The sequence below is a fragment of the Parasteatoda tepidariorum genome, chromosome 9, assembly GCF_043381705.1.
Source record: "Parasteatoda tepidariorum isolate YZ-2023 chromosome 9, CAS_Ptep_4.0, whole genome shotgun sequence".
NCBI classification, from domain to species: Eukaryota; Metazoa; Arthropoda; class Arachnida; order Araneae; family Theridiidae; genus Parasteatoda; species Parasteatoda tepidariorum.
In genome coordinates this window covers 78,452,354-78,464,167 of record NC_092212.1, presented here as the reverse complement: position 1 = coordinate 78,464,167, position 11,814 = coordinate 78,452,354, and the positions used below count along the sequence as shown (strand labels likewise).

The window sequence follows — 11,814 nt, the reverse complement described above, 5'->3', positions numbered from 1 at the left end:
TATGTTTGATATTAAAATCGTGTGAATAAGAATCGAGATATTAGCAGATTCCAGGCTTGGGACCTCTAAAAGGCTTGTCAGAAGCAGCGTCGTTTGAACTACAAAAATCGGATCTATCTGGAGGGTGGGGAAAAAATTCGGAAAATCTTATCTGCTGCGAGTAAAAGGGGAGAAAATAGCTAAAATAAGTAAAAAAGAGAAAGGATTGGTAGCTATGTTGTTTGCATTTTCTGTTTCTCTTTGAACATCGGTAAATTTTCTGAAAAAGCGGAATACTTATAAAAAAAAAAAAATTTTAGAAAATCTGAATTTTTGATAAAAAAAAAGCTGAAATTTAAGAGATAAAAGTGTAAAAAGCGGAAAAATCTCATCCCTGTAAAATAAAATAAAAATAGGAAAAAAAAATTTCAAAATAGTTTTTTTTACTCTAGATAAAGAAATGTGTGATTTCCATGCAAACAAAAAAAATAGAATAATGTAAGAAGACAGGAACGAATTTATTTTACCAATCAGTTCAGAAAAATGTGAAAATAATCAAGAAAAATTCAATTTTGAAGAAGCCTCAAATGAAAAAACATGACAGGTTTTAAAAATATCTACAGATCTACCTGTACGTTTAATGGATGTGCTGATAAAATTTTAGCACCTACAATTTAGATACACGAGTAAAGAAAACTATCACACATGCTTTTTTTAAAAATTAAAACCAAATAACGAATATAACCTCTAACTATTGAAAGATATTACTCATTAATTTGTTAAAGCAAGATTTAAAATCATAACATTTTGTTTACCTTTATCTTAAATTTGTTTTGTTTAATGCATATGCTTCATCCAAACGTAACTTTTAAATCAAATTTAGTACACTGATCAAACACAACACAATTTGAAAACACATATTTTTCTGATGCAATATTCAAGTAAAGTTAAAGAATACATTAATACTGTTAAACAATATAACTATGACTTGAAACTTTTCAAGCATCATACAATGGTAATATTACCTTTTGGTTGCTTATAGCTGTGATAGACACGCAGTCCCATGGGAGAAGAAATACCATTTGCAACAACTTCTACATCTTTGCCCGTAAACTTATCTACTTTGGATATACTTTCTGATTCCCAATCAGACCAATACACCCAATCCTAGAAGCATTAAAAAAATATATATTTCATTAAAATAATGTTTTCTAAACACAAGATTTACATTAAATTGTTTTAATACCTCCTGTTTTAAAGAATAGTAAATATATCTAGCTAAAGTTCATTTCAAGAAATATTATAGAAATAAATTATCTATATTTCTTAAACTAGAAAAAAAAATTAAATTATGAAAAAAGTCATGCTTAATTTTTCTTAACATTTTTGAATAACATTTATTTCACATTTATTAACATATATTTTCACAAAATTGCAGATTGTAGGAGTTAATTTCTTTTTCTACAATTATTTATTGGAGTTTGGCTTAGTAAGACAACCTCAACCATCAGATTTTTCAAACTTTTCAACTTCTTAAATTTTCATTGGTTATCACAAGTCTTTGTACTTTCCCCAGAATTAAAATCCTTTAAAAGTCATATTACTTTCTTTAAGTTAAAAAAATAATAAAAATATTCATAAGAATGTAAATGATTGACCTTCAGCACTTATAAACCTCTATATTTTTAACAATAAGTTAATGATAAAGTCAATTTTCTTCTTCTCAATCCTAGTGTTCACTAGATTAAAAGTCTCTAGTATATGTCTCTAAAATTATATTTTCTCTTTTGGTTTTTAAGGACTCTTACTCTTGTAAATTTAAACATAAGACCTATTTCTTAAGACCCCAAGTTATAAGTTTTTTTTATGTGTGATTGTAAACTCTTTTTTATATAGTTTTATGTCAATACTGTGTATATTGTATGCATATAAAGACAACCACATGAATATTAATTCATGTGCGATTCAATTTTTTGAGCAAAAATAAAGTATAACATTTTAACACGCAAAAGAATGTTTACTTCACTTTTATCATGATGTGTTGTTTCTTTCTTCAATTCTATGATATTTTTTGAAGAATAAATTTTGCCAGATATTTTTAAGGCATGAAATTTCGAAACATCTTTATTTTCTTTGAAAATGTTACCTTTCATTTATTGAATAATGTTGGTCATTTTATTTTTTCTCATAACTCATTAATTTATTATTGTATCCACCTTATTCTAAATTTTAAGGTACCAATCTGCTCACAGTCAACCTTGCATAATTTGACTTCTGAGCCTATTGTGTTACACTTCTGTTCTGTATTACTACATTTCTTAAACATTTATGTTCCCCTTAATTTTATTAATTCCTTTAGATTCTATATTTTGGCCGTAATTTGTTTGTTTATTTACTTTGAAATTTAAATCTCCATTCAATGACTGAAAATATTTAATATCCAAATACTATTTAAAACACTCTTTTATCAAGTTATCCTCATGCTTCGGTTCGGTGTCTATCTTTTAACCTCCATTCCCAAACATAGTTTCATTGTTATATTCTTCTGGCACCAACTTCTTTTTGGGCACTACAGTCTATGACAGGCCAGGGCCATACCAATAGGTTTTTGCCATCTTGATCTATTACTTGATCTGGCACCAACTACTTATTCAATTATTCCATTTTATTGATATTATTCAATTTGTAGCATATGCTGATCAGTCTGAGTGAGAATAAAATTCAAAGTTCTTATTTCATTATAGTGCACTCAAGTATGCATTTTAATAAAATCACAGAAGCTACTAATTAATAACACAGGATTACACTTTTTTTAAAGGTTAAGAACACAGCTACAAAAGAATAATATTTCAAAAAATAGGGTGTCTTTTAAATTTGACTGAACTTACTTCGAATACGTCCAAAGCAAATGGATGTTTGATGGCAAAGGATGAGGATAATACGACACGCTGGTTAGAACCATCGTAATCAGCACTACTCAGTGTGTGAAGCTTAGCGTCAACCCAGAAGATTTTTTTAGTCACAATGTCTAAATTAGAATGATAACATATAATTATTTGAATGAATTCAAGTAAATTAGTAAAATACATTTAAATAAATTACGTTATCTAGGATGCATTGCCAAATCTTTCAAAAAAAAAAAAAATAATAAGCACCTTTTAAGTACTTTTTAAGCACTCAAAAAATATATTAAGTATTATGTATGTTAACAAAATTCTAAATAATTTCCAAAGACTTTACATGAGCATGATAAAATAACTAGTTTCTGACAAAGAACCCTTTTCTTGATCATATTAGCCATTATAAAATAATCGAGAGATTTTTTGGTTCAATATCAGAGGGTGGAAAATGAAGTCTGAAATTGAGAATATCTTGCAAAATTCAGCAGAGTTGCACGTGAGAGCAATATTCTCACCGAATCCAGCTTAGTATATGAATGTGCGGACTCGCAAGTATTAATCAAACATGTAAAATGATTGGCGCTTTCATATGCTAACGACCAACAGTACACCGAAATAGATTGCGGCTGAATAAATTGTGAAAACGTTGAATAGAACAATGTGAAAAACACGCTTTTAGATAATACAAGGCAAAAATCGACATTCCCTTTTCGAAAATGAGATTTTAAAAAAGGGAGAATTAAGCACTTTTTAAAAATACCCAATGGGAAAAGCACCTACAAGCACTTTCTAAAAACCCTACACACTATGGTTATCATTGCATCAAATATTTGAAAGACCAAACCAGAAGCAATGACGTGGCACATATACCATAATCAGGGAAAGAAATTTACTCACTGGTCCAAAGAACCAGGTACTAAAAGGTGATACTAGTCTGTCCACATTTTCTCTAGTCTGTTTACAATTGATTTGTAATTTTATTTAATGAAAAATTGAATGTCAATGAAAAATTAAAATACAAAAAATGTGTAAATGATTTATGATGAAATATGCTATTTTGTGGTACCAAAACAAAACATGAAACTGAACATTAAAAAACAGGAAATTAAATAACCAAAACACCATATAAACCCTATATATCGATTGCTTGTCCAGGGAGCGGATAATTACTTTATGGTGATCCGAAACTAATTTTAGTGGTCCCAAACAAATAAACCACCGTTAGTTACAAAACCAGATAACTTTGCAGTACACGGAAGAAAAAACAGCAATAAAACAGAATTACACTAATAATTAAGATAAAATATGCTATAAAAGACTAAAACGCGAAACTGAAAATCAAAAATGCAAAATAACATATCCCTTTTAGCTGATCCAAGGAACAACTGATTATCACCTTCATTCAAGTTAGATTTTAGTGAACCTGGACAAACAAACAAGAGTTAATTTTAGACATTGATATTTTTGTATTACATGGAGGTTGCAAAACAATGGCAATAAAATCTTCTTAGTTTTTAAATACACGGGAAAATAGCAAAATTATGATTCTCCTTATAATATTTACAGGGAAAAATATAAGAATTTATTTTTATTTTTAATGACATGACTTTAAGAAAATAAGAAACTATCTAAAAACAACTTTGAACAATACATAAGAATGCTACATAGGTTATTTAAACAAATTTATATATTGAGTAGATAAATTTATCACAACAGATTCACTGCATAGTTAAAATACTGGATTATTTTACATTAATTAGAAAGAGTCTTTGAAAAATTTACCAATTGCAAGTCCATTTGGCCACCTTATATCCTGAGAAATAACAACACTGCGATGAGTGCCATCCATGCCAGCTCGTTCAATTTTGGCAGGTTCTCCCCAATCGGACCAAAACAACCACCTGAAACATTTAAAACTATTTTATACCAAAAAAATAGTCTTTATCTACTTTGAAATATTCAGTCAATTCATTGTGTGAAAAGCAGACATTTAACACTAATCGTACTGACAAGTCATAAATGTAGATTTTCCAATTATCATAGAAGAGTCGCGGTGGTTTAGGGAAGAGCGTTCGACCCAAGTTCGAATTCCAGCAATGGCTAGTCATTACGAATTCTGATTTCTGTTCGCACTGATCACAGTGTTGATGTGAAAATATCCTTCGTGGTAAAAGGATTATGGGTTGGAGTCCGCTTGCTGTCAGGCTAACCATAGGAGGTTTTGGTCGTTTTCCACTCAATGAAACGCAAATAAGAGCTAGTTCCATCAAAAGTCCTCAACGACAGCTACTTTCTCCCAATACTTGATGCAGAAGCTCCCTTGGCTTTTGGGTTGGGTTCAAAATTACCACGGCTATCGAGTTAAACATTGGTAGTCATAAAATCAGAATTGAGTTGACTGTACAACACTGGTTAGAAAATAAAATTTAAAAAAAACTAAAATAGAAAATAGTCGCTCAAACAGCAAGCATCAAAAGCAGCATTTTACTTACTATATATATTTATTAATTATAAGTTTGAATCAAAAAAATATATAAGATTAATTATTGGAGTGTTAGATAGTGAAATCTGTTAAGTTGACCTCTTTATTTATATAATCTGATTGATATTCATGATCAGGTATCAAAGTACGAAACAATTAAATTCCCCTTTATGAACAAAAGCACTCGTTTAGAAAGACTTTTAAATTATTGTCACAGATGGGGTCAATTAACACAAATTTCACCAGGGTTCCCACTTAATTCAGAAAAGAATTTTTCCAGGTATTTCAAGAAAATTTCAATGTAAATCCCAACCATATTTTACATATATCACACAAATAATTAAAATTATGTCAAATAATAGAGTTCGTGAGCAAAAAGAAAATATCATTGAATGAGGATCAGAAGAAGGAAAAGTTTCAATAAAATGAAGAATTTTTACAACAAATAATCGTAATAGGTGTTAGAGTAATTTAGCTTTAAATCTCAATAACTGATTACTGTTGCCAACAATTCTAATAGTTGTTATTTTCCAGATATAATGTAGGAATTTTCCAGGGTTTTTGTAACAAAACGTAACTTTCCCTGACTTGACTATTCTCCACTTTTTAGAATTAAAATAAATATCCCTGACAATTCCCGATTTTCTCTGTTCTCCCTGACCTGTGGGAGCCCTTTTTACTGAATGTTTGATTTCTCTAATAAGAAAATAATAAGAATTAATATTTTACAAAATAATAATAAAAAAAAAAAATTTAAAGCTAACAATATAACAAGTTATTCAGAATCGCGGCGACATTGTAGCAGAATATTACAGAGTTAATGCAGAAAGAATTTTCTTTTAGGAAGTAAAGAATTCGGTTTTTCAGAAGTAGTAAAGAATTTTGGTTTTCTGCAGAAATTTATCTCTAAATTTATAATTAAAAGATGCTTTTTTCGCATAGAGAAGGAAAAATAAATGTTTGTGATTTTTCTATTCTTATTTGAGAAGAATGAAAAATATAGGATGAGGAAGTTATAAAAAAATATCTGCGAAAATGTTGAAAGATTTTTTTCCATCCAAAAATTATTCTTGACGAGCCCATTTTGTACTGATATTCTCGTTAATCCATGAAGTATTTTAATCATTTTTTAAGACAGTTATTGCTACAAAATTTTGCTTTGTTTCTTTGAAATCCCGATGTTTTTAATTGTTCAGTTATTATTTATAAGAGCGTGAATTTTTGAAAAATACCGATATTATTACGGCACGCAAAATTCGAATCGCAGATTCAAGACATCATTATTTGACAGGGTTGTTATGCTCCGATATTTTCGTTAATCCACGAGGTATATTTAATTCGCGTGATTTCACCGTCGACCTTTTCTTCGGTACTCACTGCTACAGATTGCATGATTTTAAATATATACTTGAATATATATATTTTTTTATGTGATGATTTACAAAATGCGAAAAAGGAAATAATTAGTGTGTTTGCTTGTTTAGTAAATTGTGAGAATCTCTCCCATGATATTAGAATTAAAAAAAATATTACACATTCACTTAAAAATTAAATACAAGTTTATTTTATTCAAATAGGTTTTTTTGTAAACACAACGTTTTTGTTACTTTAAATTTAGTTCGTAACATGTATTATTAAAAGTATCTAGCAGAAAGATATTAGTGCTAGAGAGATTTGTCGCAGAAAGCCCCAAAAAATTCTGCCACAAGGTTCTAATAAAAATTTTAATGGAACAAAAGGTTTTATTTTGAAGTAAAAATCTAACACATCTTCATTGCTGAGATGTAAATAAACGAAATACAAGACAGTAACTGCACATAAATGCCTTACCCTTCTAATGGATTTACAACAATAGCTCGAGGTTCATCGACGTCTTTTCTAAACAAAGTCCTCCTTGCCTTTCCATAGAGTTGAGAAACACTTATAGTATTCAGAGCTGTATCAGTCCAATACACATTGCCATGTATCCAATCAACAGCAATGCCATCTGGCATAGAAATGTTTGAAACCACCTCAGTTATAGGAAAGCCATAAGCAATGGGAGCACTGGACAAAGGAAAACAAAGACATAAATTGAAATATTTGGGAGGAAAGGTAAACATGCAATGCCAGCATAAGCATTAATTTCATGAGCATACATTGTGTCCTTCCTTCTTTTCTCAATGGCACGACAGCCCCGGGTGGGCCCTGGCCTTTTCAGTCAACTGCCTCCGCCTGGCAGTTGTCTTCCAGTTTGAGACTTTTAAGACTGAAAAGTCTCTTTCCACGCAGTCGGCCCATCTCAGCTTTGGTTGACCTCTGGGCTGAGCCAAAAAGATTATGTTTGTCGAACGCTCTCTGTTCATTCGAATGATGTGACCAGCCCATTTAATTCTTTGGATTTTTACATACTTGACAACATCAGGCTCTCTAAAAGCCCGATAGAGTTCTGAGTTTGAACGTCTCTACCAAGTACCATCAACTTGTTTGCCCCCAAAAATGGATCTTAGGATCCGACGTTCGAAGATTCCCAAGGAATTCTCATCTTTCTGTGTTGTTGTCCAAGTTTCTGAGGCATANGAGCATACATTGTGTGTTTTCCCTTTATATTTAAACATAATATAACAAATATAGTGATTCACGAGTCATTAAATGTATGACACTTGTTGTGATATTAAAGTATTCTATATAAAAAATCAATTCAAACAATATAGCAATAAAATACCTGTATATTTTTGATTCCAGACCATCACTCCATACAACTACTCTTTTTCCGTAATCATAATCTATAGCAACAGCACTACGAAGAGCACTAGCAACTAGAGTATATTCTGATGACTCCAAATGGATTTTTCGTAAATCTCGTCGATTAGCAAACAGCACAGCAGCATGGCCCTCTGCAATTAATGAAAAAATGTTAAGGTTAAAATTAAAAATGATAAAGTCGAATAACAAACATGCATAATAGTAAGACATGGATCAAATAAATAGCAAAGTTAAAAATATACCTTTAACATTTCTTATTAATTTTAAACTAATGTATCAATTCAACATAACTCAAAAAGTCTTTCACGAAGACAAATACTTCATCCAGGAGTTGCTTTCTGGATTGGGCTCAAAATTACAAAGCTATGGCATTGAACATAGGAAGTCTTAAACTCGAAATCAGGTGAACCGTTCAACGATTGTTACAAAAATAAAGAACACTTACTCAACTTGTTGTCACAACAAGTTGAGGAAAAAAATAGCACTTAAAAATATGTAAAAATTTTTACTTTATTCCATATTGTTCGTAGTGTCAGTATTAATATTGCACTCTGTTGCCATGAAATTTAGAAATGAAAAGATCCAATATATGTGTAAACATTTGAATCTAGCTAATTTATTTTAAACTCACCAAGCTCTGTTTGTACAGAGTGTTATCATTTGATATCAGATTTTGTACAATAAGAAGTATTTATCACAGAATAGGTTTCTGCAAAATTTGAAAACTATTTATTTGGATAATAAATTTAATTTTATTATTTCAGTGTGACTAGAAATCCAACCGTAAAGTAAGGAACTCTGCTTTTGATAATATTTAGAAAATAACAAAATCATATCATTTTCTAAATATTATTAAATTATATGAATCTCTGAACCTATTATCCAGAAGACAAATCTTATTATTTAAAAGTGAAAAACAAACAATTAGTCAAATTTCTGACAGTTTGAAATCTAGCAACGTTCATACAAAATTCAACTTATTGTTAAGGTTTTTATTTTCTATGTAAGAAGAAAGTTTCTGCATCAGTTAGCAAGCCTCAAATAGTACACATTTCATTGATTTTTATTACTATTATTAAGTTAGCATTATTAATTTGCTTTTTGAAAAATAATGAGCCTTCCGTAAGAAAACTTACGAAGAACAAGAAAAGGAAAAACTACATTAACAGAATCTTACGTTGTGCTTTACAGCGTCGATGATTAGAAGGTTCAATACTGTAGCCTTCAAAACAGGAACATTTAAAACTGCCCTTTGTATTATTACAGACTTGGGAACAGGAACCATACAGCTCGCATTCATCAACATCTAAAATTTTGCAAAACAAATATAATTAATACTATAAACAGGTATAAACTTTTTATTGAAGCATAACAATGGATTTTAAATAAAATTAACAAATAGATATGACAGTAGTGAAAATTTATATCTAAAACAAAAATAACACTCTTTAATATGATTTTAATTGTAATTTGAAAAAGGTAGAAACAATTAAAAAGAAATATGTTTTGTAAATTTTAGATTTGAATACATTGAGGGGAAAAATTTATATAGATTTGGAAAAAATTCAAATTGAAAAATTGAATTTTTTTAAAATTTAAATATTATTATTTTTCTCCTCAAAGAAAAAGTTCCAAAAACACTATATTTTAGATATCAGTTTAACTGTAAAAGTAAAAAGACCATAGTTATCAACATGGCAAATTAAAAAAATAGTATAAAACAAGAAATCAAAATTGCAAGGAATTTTTTTAAAAATTAAACAAGAAACTTTCAGAAGAATGTTATTAGAATATTGAACATCAGTGACTATTATACAAATGACTAAATGATTTGTAGATTGTTATTAAAACTTGTATGAAAAATGCTTCTCTTAGTTTGTTTTCTTAAAAGACATTCTGAGATTAATTCTTTTGCACTGTCTATCATATAGGTGAGCTAGTATGAAACACACAGATTTTTTGTTCACTCTTGGCCATCACATGCTTGTGACGACGTTCTAGAACATTTTCAAAAGCATAATTTTTGGCACAAAATGGCATTCTATGCCTGTAGGATTTGAGATACAAGTAGATTTGATCTTGTGCTTGAAATGAGAGATATATGACTCACTTCTTCTTTGTAAGCGCAACAGTCTCTTGTAGGCCTTCGCAGCCTCAACAGCTGACAAGTGCCAGAGCCTCTTATCCATGGCAACTCCCTTTCAATTTCTAATCTTTAGGGTTTTCAGGGCATTTTCGATGTCGTTGAGCCATCTAGTAGGGGGTCTGCCTCTGATATATGACTCACACGTATGTTATACAAAATAAGGCAAAAAGAATGTTTCCGAAAGCATGCTTTAAGAGTATAGAGACCATGTTGTATTTTTTAATAGTTAGTGCAATATTTTTTGTTTTGCAAAAGTGTAGTGCATTTGGGTTAAAATTATTTAATGAAATAGCAGTTGGGTTAAAATTGTTTAATGAAATTGTGTAAAAATGTATTTAAACAATAAAATACTTAAATAAAGTTTATAAACAAAAAATATATACAGTACATAAAATTCATTTATTTTACAGAACATTATTAAAGATATAACCTCTACGGTTCTAAACAGGTGCTTGTGGAGGAAGAAACTTTCAGCCTCAGGAATAATTGTTTGTTCGCAACTTGCGTTGCGAAAGGGTTAAAGCAAAACTTATTTTGCAATGAAAAGATTTTTTTAAAGAAACATTTCATGTTTTATCTGTTTAAAATAAGTAACGGTAAAAAATGCATATAATTAAAGCATATAGAGTATGGTAATATTCATATTTGAAAGATTTTACTTATGAAAATAAAAATAAAGTGAATATATTTCCTCTTTTAGAAGGTTACCCAATCTTTGATTGCATAAAAAGGAAGATATATTTTCAGATTTACATAATTCCCTGCATAGCATTCGATTCATATTAACATGCATTCGTACTACAGAAGAGATGCTATAAAAATTTAAAGACATGAAGAATCAGTATTTATACAATTGATAGCTATTTTACCTTCACATGTTTGGTTATCAAGCAATTGAAATCCAGTAAAACAGTCACAGTGGAAACCAATTATATCATCTACACATTTTTGGGCACATCCTCCGTTATTCCTATGGCATTCATTCACAACTGCAGTGGGAAAAAATATTAATCTATTGAAATAATGAAGTAGTTATCATCTATATTTCTTTACATTTTTTTAGGGAAAAAACTAACAGATATACAATCAATATTTTCTTCAAAAGAAAATTATCAGTTTTTCTCAAATTGTAACAAATAATTGCCAAAATTAAGAAGGCTCAACAGATAACGAACATTTTTATTTCATTATGTACATTAAAATCCACATCAAATCTTGAAAAATATCTGAGATTGGTAATAAAACAAAAACATAAGATCATGAATGGTTTGTTTATTCCTTTGCTTTAGAAATCTCAATGCAATATATATGATTTTAAAACTAAAAAATAAATAATAAAACAATATACAATCACATTATTGAAACTTGTATTGAATCTAGAAAATGCTAGATAATTTACTTCTCAGCATTTATATTATTACACAAACAACCTTTCTGTCAACTACCCCTTTTTTTTTAAATAAAAGAAACCAAGTAAATAATGCAAAAATTCAACTTTTAACTAGCATTTTTTAGCATAAAATAGCGTCAATAAAGATTTGTGTCTTCTTGAAAAAATTATG

The 11,814-nt window shown here is 29.4% G+C and overlaps 1 protein-coding gene across 1 annotated transcript in view; it reads right to left on the bottom strand.

Annotated features, from left to right (window-relative positions):
• LOC107444869 (very low-density lipoprotein receptor) overlaps window positions 1-11,814 on the bottom strand; it is a 71,104-nt gene that overhangs the window by 34,849 nt on the left and 24,441 nt on the right. The window contains exons 11-17 of the mRNA XM_071185876.1: window positions 11,122-11,241; window positions 9,284-9,412; window positions 8,066-8,237; window positions 7,192-7,407; window positions 4,662-4,780; window positions 2,868-3,007; window positions 1,005-1,146 (exon numbers count right to left, since the gene is read on the bottom strand). Of these exons, the coding sequence (XP_071041977.1) occupies window positions 1,005-1,146; window positions 2,868-3,007; window positions 4,662-4,780; window positions 7,192-7,407; window positions 8,066-8,237; window positions 9,284-9,412; window positions 11,122-11,241 (1,038 nt within the window). The remainder of the gene's footprint in view (window positions 1-1,004; window positions 1,147-2,867; window positions 3,008-4,661; window positions 4,781-7,191; window positions 7,408-8,065; window positions 8,238-9,283; window positions 9,413-11,121; window positions 11,242-11,814) is intronic.